The sequence below is a fragment of the Geotrypetes seraphini genome, chromosome 16 (assembly GCF_902459505.1).
Source record: "Geotrypetes seraphini chromosome 16, aGeoSer1.1, whole genome shotgun sequence".
Classification (NCBI taxonomy): Eukaryota; Metazoa; Chordata; class Amphibia; order Gymnophiona; family Dermophiidae; genus Geotrypetes; species Geotrypetes seraphini.
In genome coordinates, this window is record NC_047099.1 from 14,032,280 (window position 1) to 14,054,209 (window position 21,930).

General features: G+C 44.8%; 1 protein-coding gene across 1 annotated transcript; it reads right to left on the bottom strand.

The window, feature by feature from the left end:
- Positions 1-13,507: 13,507 nt before the first annotated feature.
- LOC117349683 (olfactory receptor 10A4-like) lies at positions 13,508-14,482 on the bottom strand. Its single transcript, XM_033923277.1, has one exon. It carries the CDS (start codon positions 14,480-14,482, stop codon positions 13,508-13,510), a length of 975 nt encoding a protein of 324 aa, XP_033779168.1.
- Positions 14,483-21,930: the final 7,448 nt, after the last annotated feature.

Below are 21,930 nucleotides of genomic sequence, written 5' to 3' on the forward strand. Positions count from 1 at the left end.
CTACGGCTATACGGTACTTTAAAAAAAAATATATATCTATATCTATATATATATATACAGTATATATGTTTTAAATTAAAGAGTCTCATGGCTTTTTATGTATGTCATGTATGAGGGTGCTTTACAAAGTTCAGTAAAAAATATTTAACTTTATTTTTTACCAAACTTTTCAAACGGCCCTCGTATAGTAGTATATTTTCTTCTGCAAACCACATCAAACCCTACTGGTTGAGTAGAAGGTCACAGAGGGTAGTGGTCAAAGAAGATTGCTCTGAGGAAAGGGATGTTACTAGTAGTGTGCCTCAAGGTTCAATTCTTGGGCCTAATTTTTTTTTACATTTTTATAAGCAATATTGCTATCAGATAAGATTTGTCTCTTTGCGGACGATACCAAAACCTGCAATAGAGTAGACAACCCGGATGGTATGAATAACATGAAGAAAGATCTAGCGAAGCTTGAAGAATGGTCTTGAAATTTGGCAGCTAAAATTGAATGCTAAGAAATACAAGGTCATGCATTTGGGCTGCAAAAACCTGAAGGAACGGTACAGTTTAGGGGGTGAACTTATGTGCATGACAGAAGAACGGAACTTGGGTGTGATTGTATGTGATGATCTTAAGGTTGAAAAGATGACGGCGAAAACTAGAAGGATGCTAGGGTGCATAGGAAGAGGTATGACCAGTAGGAAAAAGGAGGTATTGATGCCCCTGTATAAGACTCTAGTGAGACCTCATTAAGAATATTGTGTTCAATTCTGGAGACCACATCTTCAAAATATATAAAAAGGATGGAGTCGGTTCAGAGGAAGGCTACTAAAATGGTGTGTGGTCTCCGTCAAAAGGCGTATGGGGACAGATTTAAAGAGGAAAGGTGGGAGATGGGAGATATGATAGAGATGCTTAAATACCTACGTGGTGTAAATATGAATGAGTTGTGTCTCTTTCAATTGAAAGGAAGCTCTTGAATGAGTGGGCATAGGATGAAGATAAGATGTGATAGGCTCCAGAGAAATCTAAGGAAACACTTTTTTATAGAAATGGTGATAGATGTGTGGAACAGTCTCCCGGAAGAAGTGTTGGAGACAGAGACTGTGTCTCAATTCAAGAAGACATGGGAGATAATAGTTACTGCAGATGGCCAGACTGGAAGGGTCATTTGGCCTTTAACTGCTGTAATGTTTCTATGTTTCTATGGGATCTTTTTCCTAATTCAGATGATTTGAAAATGACATATATACCTGGTTACACTAGTATATAGTGACAAGAAGTAAGGATAATAATAATTAATAATAATAATTTTGACAGAGGATGGAAGGAGCTTGTTGAAGATAGGGAAGAGAGAAGCTATTAAGGGGGGGAGAAGGGGGGAAGAGGGGGCGAGGTGATAATGTGAATGGGTGGGGCCATTAGGGGTCTTGTTTGCTGAATAGGTAAGTTTTGAGTGATTTTCTGAAGTCGAAGTAGGAGGGGGCCTCGAGTATCATTTGGGCCAGCCATGGGTTGAGCTTGGCTGCTTGGTAGGCGAAGGTTTTGTCTATGAAGTGCAATAGAAGAGGTTCCACATAGTACCCTCTAGTTATTTAAATCTAAGTACCCTTTATAAACCTATCCTTGTAGTTTTCAACACATACAGATTAAACAGCCATGGTTGCATGTGTTTGATGTGTTGAATGGTGTTTAGTTGGTGACTCCAGCTGTGAAGAACTAAGGCTGGTACTGGGCAGACTTATATGGTCTGTGTCCTGCATATGGCAATTTTGCTTAGGATAGGCTGGAGAGGGCTCTGACAGAGACTCCAAAAATGTGGAATATGAGGACAGTGCTGAGCAAACCTTTATGGCCTGTGTTCCATATATGGCAAAACAGATTGGGACAGGCTGGATTAGGGTTTGATGGCAGCTCAGGAGCTGGGAAGCAGAGTCAGTGCAAGGCAGAACTTTTTATAGTCTGATTCCTGAAACTAGCAAGGATGGATCAGCAGCAAGTATGCGTATTTTATATCAAATTCATATCATCAGTACAGAGTCACAAAGGAGACAGCCCCTGCTCGATTGAGCTCACTATCTAATCCAGTGTATCGCAAAGTGTGTGCCATGGCAAACTAGTGTGCCTTCTGAGATTTTAAGTGTGCCACGGCACACTGGGCAGGAAGAGAGGCTCCAGCACCTGTGTCAGCTGATTTGCTTCTAAAGGATGCTTGTCTTCCGGGACTCCTGCCTTCGACTTCTCTCCGCACCCCCGGACCAGCAACGGCAGCTCTGTGTGGTTTTAACTTTGCCACACAATTGCCACTAGCAGTTGCATCATTAAAGCGGGCCGGCCTAGCAAAGGCCCTGAGGCTGCTTGATGAAACCACGGCTAAACTATTGCTAGCGGCAGCTATGTGGCGAAGTTAAAACCACATAGTGAGCTGCCGCTAGGCTAGAGAGAGGAGAGCTATGCTGGATAGGGAAGGGAGGAGGGATACTGCTGAATATGGGGAGGAGGGAAGGGAGAAGTGGTACTGCTGAACATGGGGAACAAGGAAGGGAGAAGTGGTACTGCTGGATAGGGAGTAGGAGGTAAGGGGATAGGGGTATTGCTGGACGGGGGGAGGTAAGAGGAAGGGAGAAGAGGTGCTGCTGGACCTGGCAGAAAGGTAGGGACAGGAAAGGTGCTACATACTGGAGGGAAGGTGAGATGGTGCTTGGGGAGAGAGCATGTTGGGTTGGGGGTTGGGAAGGAGGGATGCCACTTGAGGGAAGAGGCAAGGACAGAGAGAGAAAGCATGCAGGAGGAAGAAAGTGTTGAACTCGTGGAGAGGGTGAGATGGATGGAAAGTGCAGAAAGGGAAGGAGAAATGTTATATTCTGGGGAAGAGGGAGAGGGCAGAGAGTGAAAAGTTGGACTCATGGAGGGGGAGAGAGAGATGTTGCTTGGGGGAGGGAAGGACCATAGAATAAGCATGCAGGAGGAAGAGAAAAAAAATGTTGGTCTGGTGGAAAGGAGGGAGAAATGTTGGACTGGGAGGGGTGCCAGAAAGGAGGAAGGGAAGATAGACTGCAGGGGGGCAGAAAGGAGGACGGGAAAGAGAAATGTTACACGGTGGGGGGAGGGAGAAAAGATGACTAAAGGAAGGGAGAGATATCAGACCAGGGAATGGAAGGGAAGGAGGAGAGTTTGGTAGCACTATAGAAATAATAATAGTAGTAGTAAAGAGAAATGCTAGATTATGGGAAGGAGAGGAGAGAGATGCCAGACTGGTAAGGGGGGAAAGGCAGGATGTCAGACCTCGGGGGGAGGGGGGGGAAGGAGAGAGATGTCAGACCATGGAAATAGGGAGGGAGGGAAGGAAGAAAGATAGTAGATTTTAAGAAGAAAGCAGAAAAATGGAAATATTGAATGTTAAGTTAATGCCAAAGATGGATGCAAGGCAGAAAGTGAAGACAGAGGGAAAAACAGTCAGTGGATAAGAAGGCCCTGGAAACATAGTTAAAAGCACAGAAAAATAAAGTCACCAGACAACAAAGGTAGGGAAAATGATTTTATTTTCAATATAGTGATTGAAATGTGTCAGTTTTGAGAATTTATATCTGCTGTGTATATTGTGTACATGAAAAATGAATGGAAAAAAATTGCATTACAATTAGTAAAGAGGGTGGGATCTGGGTGGGTCTAGGGTAGAGTTTGGTAAGTCTGTGGTTGGGGGTACTCAGTTGATATTTGTTAGACTTCCGTGCTGGCACACCTTACTGGAATTTCAGGGCCTGTCTGGATGCCAGCATGATGATGTCACACATGCATGTGATGTCATCATGGCAACATCTGCATACTTCTGAGTGCCTTGAGCTCTGGCCACTACCTTTAGTATGTCCTGGCTCGAAAAAGTTTGAGAGACATTAATCTAATCAATCAAGGCAAACAGGATGCCAGAGTAGGGTTAGAATGAGCAGGGAATGGTAAGCTGCTGACTATGGTATGAACATAGGTCAGTGGGAAGTAAGGCTATGAGTTGAAGGCCATCTCAAAAATGTGGGATTTCAGTCTACTTTTGAACAAGGTAATAGAATCTGACTGTTGGACAAACTAGACGGACCATATGGATATTTATCTACAGTCATCTGCTATGTGGCTCATTTTCAAAAGAGAAAAACATTCTCCAAAAAACATGTTCAAATGGCCATTTTGAAAACACATTTTAGAAGGTTTCTATGTTGCTTGTCTGAAGTGCATGTTTGACTCAAAAGGTCATGTTTGGGCATGTTTGGGTAGGATTAGGGTAGATTTATGATTTGGATGTTTTTCTGAAATAATGAAAGTTTGTAGAAAATGTCTAGGGCATAAATTGGATGTTTGAGACTGGACCTGTTTCAATAACAAATAAGTGCCAAAAAGGTGGCCAAACTGACCAGATGGCTACTGGAGGCCATCAGGTCTGTGTTCTGTATATGTCAATTTTGCTTAGGATAGGCTGGAGAGGGCTCTGACAGAGACTCCAAAAATGTGGAATGTGAGGATGGCCCCCTAACTTCTCCAGATGTGACTGACCCCCCCCCCCCCAAAGATGTGAATGAAACAGTACATACCTGTCTGTATGACAGCTTCAGATATTATGGCCAGTCCTTTTAGAGCAGCAAGCAGGTCTGTGGAGTCCATGGAGTAGCCCAGTAGACTGCAGAAAGTGAGAGCCTACCAAAACCCACCAAAAACCTACTATAGCAACATATAGGTGAAACCTGCAGATGTAAGGACTATTGTGGTGTATTGTGGTTGTGGGTGAGTTTTGGAGGGCTCACCATACAATGTTAGGAGTTACGGTGACATATGTACCTGAGACCTTTTATGTGAAATTCACTGAAGTGTAGTGTGGTCCATTGCTCAGCTGGAACATCTGTGTGACAAGTCTGCTATGAATTCTGACCTCTTCTACATCCCATTTGAATTTTATTTAATGATTTTAAAAGATAAGTACACTGAAGGAAATCACATCTGGTAAATGATCATTATTGAAAAGAAAAAAAGGACTTTTTTTCTGGTTTGAAAATGGTCATTTTCTCTACTGGATTTCTGGATGTTTTTCCCAAAACAACTAAACTCAGATTTTGACGTCATATTGAAAATGCCCCTATATGTTCTATAAAAGGAGTAACTTCATTTGGGAATTTTGAGTAAGTACTGTAGGTAGCAGGTTTTACAAAAAGGAGATTTCCAAGGAGAGCTGGGAGGAGGTTGTAGTTGACAGATATTTTCATTACCTTGACTACATAACTGTTATATTGTTTGAGAGCCTCTCACAGATGTTTGTGCATAGCTCATAAATGGATGTAGTTGAGAGGTAGAAAATATCAAATGTGCTTCACATTCCCAAAATTAATTTCTCTACCATTTATTCTGCATGCTGTTTGCTCCAGACAAGCAAGCAACTTCATCTTCTTGGAAGGCAGCAAAATTTAGGATTCTCCCATGACAATCTGGAGGTATTGATCTTACCTTGGAAATTCCAGCAAATGTCTGATCAGGCTCAGAAAGCAGATGCATTAATTTTGAAAGGAGATTTTAATTCCTTAACTGCCATTTGGGAAGTCAGAGCATCTCAATGGATGTATCCACAAATGATGCAATTATACTTTGGAACTGTGTCACCAGTTGGTCTCTGTGGTGCCTTAACAGCACATGGGATCATTCTCATTTGTGTTAGACAGAACCATGTCATCTGGGATATAGAACAGAAGGATAATGTTATTGAACACAAGGGAACCTAAGTTATGGCAATGTGCATTCTGAGGAGATTATGTGGACAAATATTGGCTTACCAAACTTACTCAAACACTGGTACAATCTGATTTTATTTCTCTTTAGATTTTGAGAGCTTTTCCATACATAGCAGAGCTTTTTCTCCCCCCAGGCCAGGGGATGATAAGTCTTACATGTATAGCAATTCACATTTTTCATTAAAATAAAAAAACACAGGACCTGATTTTATAAATGACACCTGAAGTTAGGTGCCTGGATCAGTGTGCCTAGCCTATCTAGGCGCCTAGCTTATGTTTCTCAATTGGCTTAATTGGTGCTGGTTATTGAAAGTGCTATTTAAAAACAATTAAAAATCTGTTTAAAAAATTAGGGCTCCTTTTACTAAACCACGGAAGAGCTTCATACCGCAGGAGGTTTTACCACGTTAGCTCATGGTAAGAAGCTTTTCAATGGTTTTGAAAAACCCAGTGTTAATTAGTTTGTAGGCGCTTAATTCAGTAGGCACCTACCAATTTGAGGTAGGCATCTATACTGAGGCACCTACCAGGAAGTAAGTGTGGTTAGGGGTGGATTTGGGGTAGATTTTGTGTGTGGTTTGACTTAGGTGCCTTAGACACTCCAATGTAGGCCACGACAACTCTGGCCAGTGTTTCTAAGGATTTAACATCTACCAGCTCTTAATACCACTTAGGCGCCATGGTGTCAATCTATAAATGGTGCCTAACGGCACTTATGAGTTAAGCGCAATATATTGGATTAGACCGAAAACACATAAGAAACAGAAACAGAAAAAAGCAGCAGAAAAGGGCTATAGCCCACCAAGTCTGCCCATTCCAAGTATCCCCTCCCCTGAATTTACTCCCTTAAAGATCCCACGTGAGTATCCCATTTTCTCTTAAAATCCGTCACGCTGCTGGCCTTTATCACCTGGAGTGGGAGTCTGTTCCAATGATCCACTACTCTTTCAGTGAAGAAGTACTTCCTGGAGTCGCCATGAAACTTCCCTCCCCTGATTTTCAGCGGATGCCCTCTGGTGGTCGAGGGTCCCATGAGCCAGAAGATATCATCTTCTGACTCGATGCGTCCCTTGATGTACTTATATGTTTCAATCATATCTCCCCGTTCTCTTCTTTCCTCAAGTGAGTACAGCCGCAATTTTTTAAATCTTTCTTCATACGTGAGATCCTTGAGCCCCAAGACTCATGGTGGCCATTCGCTGAACCGACTCGATCCTCAGCACGTCCTTTCGGTAGTGTAGTCTCCAAAACTGAACACAGTACTCCAAGTGAGGCCTCACCATGGCTCTGTTCAATGGCATCATAACTTCAGGTCTCCTGCTGACGAAACCTCTGCGGATACACCCCATCATTTGTCTTGCCCTGGAGGAAGCCTTCTCCACTTGATTGGCAACCTTCATGTCCTCACTAATGATCCTCCCTAGGTCGCATTCCGCCGTGGTCCTAACCAAGGTCTCCCATTTAGTACATAAGTTCTACGCGGGTTTCTCTTACCCAGGTGCATTATCTTGCATATTTTAGCATTGAAGCTTAGCTGCCAAGTAGTTGACCATTGTTCCAGCAACAGTAGGTCGTGTGTCATATTATCAGGTAATAAGCTTTTGCCTACTATGTTGCAAAGTTTGGCGTCATCGGCGAACAGTTATACCCTTCCTCATCATCTTGCCAGCAATATCTATCACCAGAATCTGTCTGAACAAATGACATGAGAACACATTCCAAGTCTATTTTGTAAATGAAAAAAAATTAAAATAACTGCTAACGAGGCCCCTTTACTAAATCATAGTAAAATTGCCACAGTTTAAGGAGGGATTTTATACTGTTGTAGCTGTAAATTTCACCTATTGAGGGCAATCTCCATATTTCCCATTGCAGATCATACATTGACATTCATAAAAACATAAGAGTTACCATACTGGGTCCTTCAAGCCCAGTATGGTAACTGTTTCCAACAATGGCCAAACCACAGGCAACTATTGACCTTATTACGTCCATCATTCGCACATACCACCCTACGTGGTCAGATTGCCAGGAACTAATTCTCTGTCTCCTAAATACCGAAGATCGTAAACGGGTTCTGCAAGAATCCCTTACAAAGGCTCAGGCGGATGCGGATTAATAACCATTTCCCTTCTCAGGACCCTAATTGGGACCCCAATGATGCCACTCATAATACTTTCCTTGTGCGGCACCGTCAGTATATCTTTGAGGGTCTCTGGTTGGCTTCTCGGAAACCCACCAACATTTCCAAAGTATATGAGGTCCTCCAAAAGACTGATGAATCCCCAGCCGCATTCTATGAGCGTCTCTGTGACGCCTACAATACCTTTACTCCCTTTAACCCAGAAAAACCTGACAACCTCCATATGGTTAATACCTCATTTGTGAGCCAGATATAACCTGATATCCGTAGGAAACTCCAGAAGCAGGACGGGTTTGCAGGCATGAACACCGTCCAGCTTCTTGAGATTGCCCAGCGCGTTTTCATGAACTGGGACAGCGCCAAATGTCGAGAGGCTGATAAGCTTCTCCAGTGCAAAGCGGACCTCCTTGTGTAGCCCTCCAAAATACTTTCCCAAGTAACCGGCCTCCTGCCCGAAACTCTGAGCCCCACTTCTCCAAGCACCCCCCTATTCCTCTGGCTCCTCAAAACCTACAGGGTCCCGGCCTGATAGGACAGGATCCCGTAAGGACTTGGAACAGGATCAGTGTGCCTACTGCAAGGAGATGGGTCATTGGAAGAATGAGTGTCCAAGCAAGCCCCATACCTTCCAGGCTAAAACTACGGACCAACCTACTATTGGTCTGGCATCCTTTCATTCTGACTCTGAAACTGAATACTGAGACAGACCGGCTTGCAGTGAGTACCAGGGACTTTCCAGATTGTTCCCAAATTACTCGCTCAATTCCCACGAGCCCTTGGTCAATGTCAGCATAGGGGACCACTCCATCTCTATGTTGGTCGATACTGGCACCAAGCACTCAGTTCTGACCCGCCTTCTCAGTAAGCGTTCTTCCAAATCTATCTCCATTATGGGTGCAACTGGCTCTTCTGATTCTGTCCCTATCCTTGAACCTGTTTCAGTCTGCATTGGTGGCCATTCCATACCACATTCCTTTGTGTACATGCCCTCTTGTCCTGTCCACTTGCTTGGTTGGGACCTTCTCCAGTGCTTGGGAGCCATTATTCGTCTGTCCTCTCACAGTCTGACTATGGACCTCCCTTCTGCAAATCTCACCCCCATTCCTGACCGCTCCGCTGCCCCCTCACCAAGCCTCCTGTGTTCCCTATTGTCGGAACCCATGGCAAGCAAACCCCCACTTTCTGTTCCTGATTTTCTTGAGGACCCTGATTCGATTGTTTAGGCTGAGCACGTAACATCCCACTACCATGTAACATCCCACCCTTTGTTGTTACCCTCAAGGTTTCCGCCAGTCCGGTCTCTATCAAGCAGTACCGCATATCCCAGTCCGCTCTCCAGGGAATACATGTCCACATGTCTCGTTTGCTAGATTGTAGGTTTTCGGTTCCTTCCAAATCACCCTGGAATACCCCCCTCCTTCTAGTTTTAAAACCCGGTGATCCCCCGATTACTGCCCCGTCCAGGACCTCCGTGCTGTCAACCATCTTGTAGAGGACATCCATCCTACTGTCCCTAATCCTTATACCCTGTTGGGATTGATTCCCCCTGGAGCTATCCACTTCACTGTTTTGGATCTCAAAGATGCATTATTTTGCTGTCGGTTAGCCCCTTCCAGTCAGCCAATTTTTGCATTCCAATGGGAAAACCCTTCCACTGGACAAACCTCCTAAGTAACCTGGACCTGTCTACCCCAGGGCTTTAAAAATATCCCCACTCTATTCAGCACCGCCCTTGCTTCAGACCTTGCCAATTTTTCCCCTTCATCTGATTCCCAAGTCTTGTAGTAAGTTGATGATCTTCTCCTCTGCTCTCTATCTACCCCTGCCTGTCAGGAGGATACTCGCTCTCTCCTCCAGTTTCTTCTCCATTGAGGTTACCATGTGCCTCTCTGGAAGGCTCAGTTGTGCCTTCCTCATGTCACCGACCTTGGGTTTCATATTTCCTAGGGTACCAGGTCCCTTCCCCACACCCGTGTCCAGGCTGTCTGTAGTCTCCCTGTTCCCGACACTGCGCGCCTTCCTTGGTTTCGCCGGATACTATCGTATCTGGATCCCTGATTTTTCTACCATTGCCCACCCTCAGTATGAGTCCACCAAAGGCACTGACTCAGCCACTTTTGTCTGGACCCAACTCCAGGAGTGGTCTTTCCACTGCCTCCAAAAACTTCTGACTCAGGCTCCTGCCCTTGGCCTTCCTGACCCCTCCAAACCTTTCCAGCTCTATGTTCATGAAAAATCCGGTATCGCAGCCGGGGTCCTTACCCAGTTCCTTGTCTCCTGGCATAGGCCCATTGCCTATCTCTCTCGACAATTGAATCCTGTTGCTGCCAGGTGGCCTCCCTGCCTTCAGGCAATTGCCGCCATCTCAGATCTCATACAGCACGCTAACAAACTCACTTTCGGCCAGCATATTGACCTCTTTGTCCCACACTGTGTGACCTCTCTTCTAGAACATAAAGGCTCCCTGAAGGCTCACGAACGAACGCTTCCTTAAATACCAAGCCCTTCTTTGTGAAAACCCTCAGGTCTCTCTTGTTGTCTCTTCACTCCTTGACCCCTCCCCGTCTCCTCCCAGCTGGTCGTGCACAACTGCCTTGACACCGTTGACTTAGTTTATTCTTCCCGTCCTGATCTCACTGACATCCACTCCGGGACCTTGATCTCACTCTTTTCACAGATAGCAGTTCGTCTGTCACTCCTGGTACCCGTATCGCTGGTTACGCAGTAGTCTCTGCCACTTCCCCTTTACTCATGGGCCCCCTGCCCTCTGGCACTTCTGCCCAAGAAGCTGTATGCCCTCACTTCTGCCCTGCGCCACTCTGCCTCTCAGTCTTGCAACATATACACTGATTCCAAATATGCTTTCCTTACCTTGCATGCCCATGGGCCCATCTGGAAACATCAAGGTTTCATTATAGCCTCCGGCTGCCTGATCCATCATGCTCCCCTCATTCTTGACCTCCTTGAGGCCGTCAAATTGCCCTCCCATGTCGCAGTTATGCACTGTCGAGCCCATCGTCATGTCACTGATCTCGTCTCACGCGGCAATGCCCTTGTCGACCGCACAGCCTGAGCTGCTAGCCTCTGCCCCCCTTTTTCGGCTCCTCTGTACACAATCATTCCTTTTCTGGATACCCTTACACCCCAGTACATTTCTCAGGAAAAGACTTGGACCTGCACTCTTTCATGCCAATCTGTCCTGAAAGGGGGGTGGATACAAATATGTGCCAATTCACGTGCCAATCCAAACCCACACACTGATACTTCAAACACGAGTATAGCAGGTACCCTCATATTCATTCCTCAACACCTGACCCTCACGATTGTCAAAAGATGCCATGATCTGCCGCACTTTGGAGAACCCACTATGAAAATGAACCTCAGGAGACATTTCTTTATCAATCACCTTGATCAGCTAGTCCTGACTATGGTCCGACAGTCTAGACAGCTTTAAGAGGGCAGCAGGACAGGCCAGGACAGATTGGTTTCTTCAATTCGTTTCATGAGAAGGGTCTTAAGAGTTCTGTTCATTCTTTCGACTTGACCAGAGCTCTCAGGATGGTAAGCAGCATGTAACTTCCATTCAATTTGGAGGGCCTGAGCAGTTTGTTGGATGACATCGGCAATGAAAGTGTGGCTGTTGTTGCTGCCTATGGAAAGGGGGAGGCCGAAGAGCGGAATTATGTCGTTTAGGAGGTGTTTGGTTACTTCCCTGGCGTGTTCAATGCGAGTAGGGAAGGCTTCAACCCATCTAGTCAGGGTGTCTGTGAAGACTAGAAGGTGACTGAGGGAACCGGAAGTGGGCATGTGGGTGAAGTCTACAGACAAAACCTGCATCGGATATGTTCCAATGGGCTGGTGTCCAGGAGGTGGCAGTCATCTGGTTGGGGGATTTGTTCTAGAACAGACTAGACAGCTTTAAGGTAGAAGAAGGGTAATGATATGGTGAGTGATCTGGTGAAGATTACAGTTCAGGGCAGGATTAGTGTGGTCCCTGGCAATGTTTTCTAATCTATCATTAAAAGGTTTTTCACAAGAGAGTACAAGCACAGGTCGAAGAAGGCAACAGAGAAAAAAAAAAGATGAAATTTACTTAACATATATATTCAGGTACAGTCTAGTGTATTAAAAAGTGTTCCAGTTCCCATTGGGCCTAATTCTATAAATGACGCCTACTCTTTGCCAATCTAGGTGCCTAACTTAATTTTTTAATTGGTTCAATCGATGATGTTATTTGAACAGCACCATTAAAAAAAAGTGTGTAGGCGCCTAACTTAGTAGGTGCAATGTTGGCATCTAAACCTAGGTGCCCAGCCATGCCTATCTGAAAAGTAGGTGTGGTATGTGGGTGGGGTTTGGGAGTGGAATGAGTTAGGCGCTGGCAGCCATTTATAGAATCAAGCTCATTGTGTCTCACTTTAGGATCATTCCAATAACCAACATGATTTCTTATTTCTATTTCTACATTGTCACAACCACAATCCCTCTCAGGCTCATCCTCTTTCTCTCTCCGTGGCTCTCCCCTCTCCTTTCTAGCTGGTCTTCCTTTAACCTGCTCCAAGCCACACCTCCTCAGCTTAGAGAGGGGGAAGGGATCAAACTCCCTCTGTATGTTCAGTGTTCTCTTCCCTGCAGTGACTCTGCCTTAAAAAGTCATACTGTGTTTTAGCTTTAACTGCCTCAACAGGATTGCAAATAGGTTTAAAATTATGGGCTAGTGTCTGCCTATGCTCAATCTTGGCAGTCTCTATCTCATTCATTTCCATTGGTGCAAGGGAAGTCAGCGCTCTCATAATCTGAAGATCTAACCCAGTCAGCTCTCCTGCATAGGGGTTTAGTATTCTTCCTACCAATTCTTGGGACAAAGCCTGTGCAGGCATTGGGTTTGTCACAACATACACTTCTCCCTCCGAATTCGCTGTGATAGGAGATTAACAGACCCGTGAATACAGAAAAACCACAAATAACTTTTTCATATGTTATTCGCTGTTTTCTATTAAATACCATCGTGAATATTGGTGAAACCGTGAATAACATGGTGGTAGATCTGACTTGTTTCTGAAGGAGAGGCAGAACACGGTGAAGAAAGTGCTGGGAATTAGCAATTTTCTCTGTAAATGCATAGAATCAGCGATTTCTCTACGCAAGCTGATGTAATTTGGGGGGAGGAGGCAGCAAGTTAAAAAACGCGAATAATTGAAACCACGATTGCTGAAACCGTGAATATGAAGGGAGAAGTGTACATTTTTTCTTTACAATTCATATGTGGGCAAAAATGAATTTCAACGAGATTACTTCAAAGTATTTTATCAATGGCAATACCTTGGAACAAAATTGTTGCCTCAATGTCAATTAAATCATAGATTAAATGAACATAATTTGTTTATTCATGTTTGTCAATTAATCCATATATTAAATGTTCCATAGGAAATTATTTCAGTGTATTTGTCCCATTCAAGTTGATATTAAAGTTCAGAATCTAAGACATTCTTTTATTAAGCCATGATACAATTTTCTACCGAGACCCAGGCTGCTAAATTCTTTAATGAATATAGTAATGTCAGAGCAGCTTCAGAACATGTAGCACTTCAGGTTATGGTAGGGATGTATGTGATTATTGCCTGAAGTGGCAGCAGTTCCCATTTTGAAGACTTTTCAAGTTCCTATTTCTACTAATTCTTTTGTTCAAAACACCTAGCATTTCCTTATTTCTCAGGCTATAAATCAATGGGTTCATCATTGGGATTAAAACAGCATAGAACAAAGCAAAGAGTTTATCAACAATAGGAGAGTGCCAGGATTTAGGGATTAGGTAGGTCAATATGGCCGTGCCGTAGAATAGACACACAGAAGTCAGATGGGAGGCGCAGGTGGAGAAGGCTTTCTGTCTTCCCTCTGCAGATCGGATTCTGAGGATTGTGGAAAGGATGCGGACGTAGGTGACAAGAATAAATAGAAAGGGCATGAGAAGGAAAATCACACTGCCTATGAAAATTGAGATTTCAGTCTGGGAGGTATCATGGCAAGAAAGTTTAAGGATGGGAGGGATATCACAAAAAAAGTGATCGATCCTATTGGGGCCACAGAAAGGCAATCGAAAGACTAAAACAGTCTGTCCAAACATAGACACGATTCCAATAATCCAAGAACCTCCCACCAAGTGGGCACATGTTTTCTTCTTCATGATTGTAAAATAATGCAGTGGGCTGCAGATAGCCACATAGCGGTCGTAAGACATCACAGCCAGAAGGCAACACTCGACAACCCCTAGAAAAATAAAGAAATACATTTGTGTGGCACAAGCCAAAAAAGAAACACTTTTGTCTTCCACCAAAAAGTTCACCAGCATCTTAGGGACAGTGGCAGAAGTATAGCAGATCTCCAGGAAAGCGAGGTTCCTGATGAAATAGTACATAGGCTTCTGAAGGAGAGAATCTGTTGTTACTATGAAAATAATAGTGACATTTCCTAATAGCGTGAAAACATACAAAAACAAAAATATTAGAAAGAGTAAACACTGCACAGTGGGGTCACTAGAGAAGCCCAAGAGGATGAACTCTGTCACAAAAGATTGGTTTTCTCTGATCATTCCGATGGTGTCTTTCACCTAAAGAGGTAATAATTGAGAAAAAATATCATTGGTGATTCCAGAACAAGAAGACATTCTTAAGATATACAGGGAATAGTTTTGAGAAATAAGATTTGAGTGTACGATGGTGGATTGAAAAATTGGGTAAAAAACAAGTTAATCAAATATTTATAAAGATTTCATAAAACCTATTTTCTGATGGTACGGAAAAACTGGACACGCGCAGGACTAACCCCCCCTTTTATGAAATTGCACTAGCAGTTTTTAGCACAGAGAGCCATGCTGAATGGCCCGCGCTGCTCATGACGATCATAGGAACTCTATGAGCATCAGGAGCAGAGCGGGCTATTTAGCGAGGCTCACAGCGCTACAAAATGCTAGCGCAGTTTGATAGAAGAGGCCCTGAGGCCCTAAGGCCCTGATTCTACAAAGTGCGTCCCGAATTTTGGCAGCTGTAGGCGTCAATCAGCCAATCGGGGTGTACGTTTTTTTAAAAAATGCTCCCCAGGCAGGCCGCCTATATTGAAGGCGCCTCCGGGAGCCTAGGGAAGCCCGCATGATGCCTAAGCTCGCCTAAGGGCCTTAGGCGGGCCTTAGGCGAACCTAGGCGGCCTAGGCGGGCCTTAGGCGAACCTAGGCGGCCCTACACGTCTCCCTAGTAGAGGGAGAGATGCTTAAAATGTAGGCCAGCAAAATGCTGGTCTACATTGTAAGTAGATGTGGCCGCTATACTGATCGCGGCAAGGGATCTCCCTGCTGCAATAAGTATAGCGGCCGTGGCCGCCTGTCCCATCACCGGCAGGAGGATGCCCAACTCCTCCTGTCGGAACCCCGAACCCCGAACTCCCCCCTCCCCCCAAACTGGTAATCGCCGACAGGGGGATGCCCAACTCCTCCTGTTGGAACCCCGAACCCCGGACCCCCCTCCCCCCCAAACTCGTAATCGCTGACAGGAGGATGCCCAACTCCTCCTGTCGGAACCCCGAACCCCCCTTCCCCCCAAACTGGTAATCGCCGACAGGAGGATGCCCAACTCCTCCTGTCGAAACCCCGAAACCCCCTCCCCCCCAAACTCATAATGGCCGACAGGAGGATGCCCAACTCCTCCTGCCGGAAAGCCCGACGACCTCCCGCCCCAACTAATCTCCCTCCCCCAACTAACCTTTAAATGTTGGTCGGCTGGACGGGTTTTGCTGCCGTCCAGCCGACAGGCCCGCCTCGTGGAAATGAGACAGGCCCGCCCCTTCCCGGCCCATCCCCGCTAAATCTAAGGCCTGATTGGCCCAGGCTCTAGAAGCCTGGATCAATCAGGCCTTAGGCATAGCAGGTCCGCCCTTCCCCACTAATCCTAAGGCCTGATTGGCCCAGGTGCCTGTCAGCGATTACCAGTTTGGGGGGGGAGAGGGGGTCTGGGGTTCGGGGTTCTGACAGGAGGAGTTGGGCATCCTTCTGTCGGCGATTACCAGTTTGGGGGGGAGGGGGGGTGTCGGGGTTCCGACGGGAGGAGTTGGGCATCCTCCTGCCGGCGATGGGACAGGCGGCCGCGGCCGCTATAATTATTGCAGCAAGGAGAGATCCCTTGCAGTGATAAGTGTAGCGACTGTGTCTAATTTAACCCGATTCTCTAACCAACGTCTGTACCATGGACGCCGGTTACAGAATCGGGGTTTAGTGTAGGACCGATTCTCTATAGCAGTGTTTTTCAACCGCTGTTCCGCGGCACACTAGTGTGCCGCGAGATGTTGCCTGGTGTGCCGTACGGTCAGGGCCGCCATCAGGGCAGTACCACCAGTCTAGGGAGAGGGGCGGTCCGCCCCACGTGGACAGGAGAGAGCTGGACGGGGGACCCGCGGAGTTTAATACATCTCGAGCCGCGAGGCTCGTCTTCTGTTCCTGCCTGCCCTGCAGCTAACATATAGCCGATCGCAAGCGTTCCCCGATGTCAGCGCTGACGTCGGAGGGAGGGCTTAAGCAAAGCCTGCCCTCCGACGTCAGCGCTGACGTCGGAGAATACTTCCGTTCGGCTATTTGTGCGCGGCAGGGCAGGCAGGAAGCAGAAGACAAGCCTCGCGGCTTGAGCTTCGTTTTGCTGAGAAAATTGCAAAGATGGGCTGGGAGGCAAACACGGAACACAAAAGGGGGGAGAGAGTGCGTTTTGGACACAAGGCATGAACTTGGGAGAGAGGAAGGGAGGGAAAGAGATGCTGAGGTGGGGGAGGGAATGGGTTTTTGGACACAGAAGGCATGGACTTGGGAGAGAGGAAGGGAGGGAAAGAGATGCTGAGGTGGGGGAGGGAATGCGTTTTTGGACACAGAAGAAATGGACTTGGGAGAGAGGAAGGGAGGGAAAGAGATGCTGAGGTGGGGGAGGGAATGAGTGTTTGGACACAGAAGGCATGGACTTTGGAGAGAGGAAGGGAGGGAAAGAGATGGTTGTGTACACGGGGAATAGAAGAAAGGAGAATTTTTGGTCATAGGGAGGGAGTGAGGTACAGATAGTGGCATACCAGGGTGGGGGGGGGCGGTCTGCCCCACCCCGGGTTTACGTCCCAAGGGGGTGCACAGCTGGCCACCTTCCAGTGTTGTCCCTAGGCCGGCAAACTGCGGCTCTTTAGCCACTTGAGTGCCTCCGCCGCCAATGGTGTAGTTGGCGGTGGCAGCATTATAAAATACTTTCTTTGTGTTTATTTGATTCCAATTCAATAGAATTACTTTATATATAGTCAATATAGGCACAGAGTTAAATTTTTTAACATTTTCTAATGGTGGTGTGCCTCGTGATTTTTTTCATGAAACAAGTGTGCCTTTGCCCAAAAAAGGTTGAAAAACACTGCTCTATAGGACATCTCTCCTGGGCGTCCTATATAGAATCAGGGCCTAAGTGTACAGGCCACGATGGAGACTATTTTGAAAATTGCAGACTTGATGGGGTCAGGGAGAGAGGCTGCATCGCGTGTGGAAGGTCCTACACTCTAAGAAGCACAGAAACATAAAGAAGATATCATAGATGGGGACTGAGTGTAAATAGAAGGACACTAAAATAATGCTGAGCAAAGAGAGGGACTGACATGGAGAAGAATGCTTGAAGGGGAGAGAGAATTGAGACAGGGGCATAAAAGGACTGCTAGATAGAGAGACATTGATTGAAAAGGGGTGATTCTGACAGAAGTGTGATGGATGTAGGGGAATGGAAAGGGACACAGAGGAAAGAGCCTCAGGATAGAGACGGGAGGACAGATGCTGGAGGGATTAAGACATGACCCCCCTGTATTCCCACAGTAGTCACCAACCCCCTCCCACCACCCAAAGATGTTAACAAAACAGTACATTCTAGCCTGTATTATGAGGGGATACTGAAAAGTTCTCAGTTCAAAAGCTTCAGATGTAAATACAGACATTTTAGCTGAGAGAGCACTCCAAGGGCTACTACAGTGAATTTCACATTAAAAGTTCCAGGTACAAATGTGACTTTAATTTGCTTCTATTGTGTGGTGAGCCCTCCAAAACCTACTGTATTTATATAATAATGACACCTGCAGACACAAGGGCTATTGTTGTGGTGGATAGGTGGATACAGTAAGTTTTGGTTGGGTTTTGGAGGGTTCATCATATAACAGAAGCAAGATAAAGTCACATCTATACCTGGGACTTTTAATATGACATTTGCTGCAGTCATCCTTCTTCTGTGCTGAGAAATGCTCAGCTGTTTGTGAACAGTTTTCCTAAGAATAATAGCTGCATGAACTTCTGAAAAACTTGCTTTTGTGCGTTTTTCATGTGGATGTTTTTTATATTTGAGAATGGCCAAAAAAGATAGACATACTAAGGACCAAAATGTCTACATAGAACATAAGATTTGCCGCTGCTGGATTAGACCAGTCGTCCATCGTGCCCAGCAGTCTGCTCCCATGGCGGCCCTTAGGTCAAAGACCAGTGCCCTATTTGAGTCTAGCCTTACTTGCCTACTTCCAGTAGAAACTTATCCAACCTTGTCTTGAATCCCTGAAGGATTCTTTCCCAAAATGTAAATATTCAGACTTAGTACAAAAACTCGGATATGGTGAATATCAATAATAATCACAAAAAACACTTTCACCAAAAGGATGTATTGAAGGTATATTAAACAAAAGACACAAGCAAAGACCAGTCTTAATGGAGGAAAAAGCCTCAGACAGGGGCCCACCCACCTCCACAATGGTGGAATAACGGTGTTCAGGCGATCACTTCACTGGCATAAAACCTCCTACTGTAAAGGTCATAGCAATGTGTCAAATGTATCAAAAAATTGCTTTCAAGATTGAGTGATGCAGAGAAAAGTAATAATAACTTAACTTTCTCCTTAAGGATCGGAACACCAACGATGGCCAGCGTTTCACTGTTAAGCTGCCTCAGGGTGTCAACAAATCCGATCACACTCTCTTATCGGACGCCGCCGCGTCTCAAAAGATCCTAAGAACATAAGAAGTTGCCTCCACTGGGTCAGACCAGAGGTCCATCGCGCCCAGCGGTCCGCTCCCGTGGCGGCCCATCAGGTCTATGACCTGTGAAGTGGTTCCTGACCATTTCTATAACCTACCTCTGCTTCTATCTGTACCCCTCAATCCCCTTAGATGTCCTATCGAAAATGCCCCTCCATGTTACAAAAAACAGTTCCATAAATCCAGAGTAGTTTCATTTAGGAATCTTGAGTAATTGGTACCAGGTTTTAGAAAAGCAGATTTCCAAGGGGAGGCAACTAGGGAACATTACTAGAAAATTTAGGAGTTGATATTCAGTGCAGTCCTGTCTAATTACCGTGGCACTGCCTGGTATTTGCCTGGGTGGTTCAGGGGCAGAGCCAAGATCATTCAGGGAGTTACATGGTCACTCTCTACATTCGACAGCAGTGCCCAGATAACTATCCTTGCTATAATGCCACTCCATATACAGGGCCGGTTCTACCTACATATCAAGTAAGAACCTGGTCCAGTGCACCAGAAATAAAGGACACCAAAATCCTATTCCACCCTACCTTCAAACCTCTAGAGGAATAGGTGCTGGACTGGGATTTGGACACTCTTTATCACCAATGTTCAGAGCCAGTGCCTCACCTGGTCCATCAGGAAGGGAAGATTTGAAAGAGAGGAAGAGATTTCAGATCATGTAGGGGGGAGAAGACAGATACCAGATTGGGGATAGATGGGGGTAGGGAGGTACCAATGCAAAAGTTGGCTCAGGATGCCACAGTCCCTTTAGCCAAACTTGCCCACGTGTCATTGAGTGATGCTAAGGAACAGTGTTGAGCCTGAGATTTTAAAGAAATTAATCATAATTTCATTGAAAAGGTGGTTAATAAATCCAAATTAAAAAAGATATGCCATTCGAGAGAGGTTATTGTTTCTACAAAGTCAACTAAAAGTACACTCAATTTTCTTTTGTTCTCACCTTTTCTTGCATAAGAATGAGAACTAGGAGGAGGTTATAGTTGACAGATATCTAGATTTCTTTTAATTAACTTGACTGTATAACCATTATATTGTTATGACAGGGTGCTGCAAAGTTCTCAGCCTAAACAACTTCCTAAATTTGACATTATTTTGCCTCTGTAGCTGACAAGAGCATTTCAGTTTATTTTTCTGCAAATTGGCTCTTTGCAAAATACATGTCAGATTTAGGAAGTTGGCTGTGTTGAAAACCTTTCAGCACCCCACCCACCCACACAATATACAGTAGAGTCTCTCACACTTATTTGTACATACTGTAACTTGTAAATGGATGTAGTTGAGAAGCCGAAAATATCAAATTTGCTTCATATTCCAAAATTATTTTCTCTACCATTTATTCTGCATGCTGTTTGCTCCAGACAAGCAATCAAGTGCAGCTTCTTAGAGGCAGAAGAATTTGGTATTACCCCCACGACAATCAGGAGGTATTGATCCTACCTTGGAAATTTCAGCAAAAGCCTGATCAGGCTCAGAAAAGCAGTTGCATCAATTTTGAAAGGAGAGTTTAATCCTTTAGCTGCCATTTGGGAGGTCAAAACATCTCAATGGATGCATCCATAAATAATGCAATTGTACTTTGAACCTGCTTCACCAGTAGGTCTCTGTGGTGTGTCAACAGCACATGGGACCTTTTTCCATTTGTGTTAGATAGAGCCATGTCATTTGGGATTATAGAACAGAAGGATGATATTATTAGACTCAAGGGAACCTTGCATTCTGTGGACAAATATTGGCTTAACAAGCTAACTCAAACACTGGTACAATCTGATGGTCCTCTTGAAAGTTTAAAACTTTTCCATACATAGCAGAGTGTTTTATCCCACATCCCTGATGTATGAGAATTCACATTTTTAATGAAAACGCAAAATACATAGGCCCTGATTCTATAAAAGACAATGAAATTGGTACTTGATCGACATGATTAGCCAATCTATGTGCCTAATTTAATTTTCTTAATTGCCTTAATTGGCATTGATAATTGAAAGTGACTTTTAAAAACAATTAAAAATCAGTTAAAAATTAATTAGCCAGTAGACGCCTAACTCAGTAAGCACCTACCACTTTGAGGTAGGCATCTACACCGAGACACTTACCAGCAAGTATGGCTAGGGAAGTATTCGGGGCAGATTTGGTGTGTGTTTTGACTTAGGCACCTACCTTAGGTGCACTCATTTGGGGCAAGAAAATTTTAGCCTAAATGGCAACGCACCTAAGAATTCAATACCTGCCAGCACCTTAGGTGCCACTAGGCATGATTCTATAAATGGTGCCTAGCGGATGATTGACAATTACGCTTAATAGCACCAACGGGTTAAGCACAATTTATAGAATCAGGCCCACAACACATACTTTGAACCAATTCAAATTGTTCAACTCATCACCTTACCAGCAACCTTACCAGAATCCTTCTGAACAAACAACATGAGAACACATGGCAAGTCCATTTTGTAATTAAAAAAAGCAAAATAAAAAATAGCTGTTAACGGAGCCCCTTTACTAAATCACAGTACAATTACCACAGCTTAAGGAGAGCATTCTCTATATTTCTCACTGCAGGTTATTATGCAATATAATCTAATTTACCAGACCTCATACACTCAGGACATTACTCAAATTTCTTTCATGCTCTTACTGGGGTGGTGCAATTTATCATCAATCTGTTGTACATTCAATTTTAGGCTGTAACACAAACAGTTCTGTACATCAAAAAATACAAGAAGCACTTAACGCAAGTCCAACAGTTGCTCAACCGTTTCACTGGGGCCTCAGGGGCCATGCTATTTCATTCACATGTGTTCTTCACTATGCAAACAACAGCCTTCACAATGGTTTCGTGTTGCTTTTTTAGAAACCAAACCGGTTCTTCCTTCTTTTGCAGTCCGGTTTGGTTTATAAAACGCAACATGAAATCATTGTGAAGGCTGTTGTGTTGCGTAGTGAAGAGCACATACAAATGAAGTGGCA

Coding starts and splice junctions, on each gene's coding strand:
- LOC117349683 (XM_033923277.1), bottom strand. CDS start 14,482: ATGATCAGAGAAAACCAATCTTTTGTGACAGAGTTCATCCTCTTGGGC.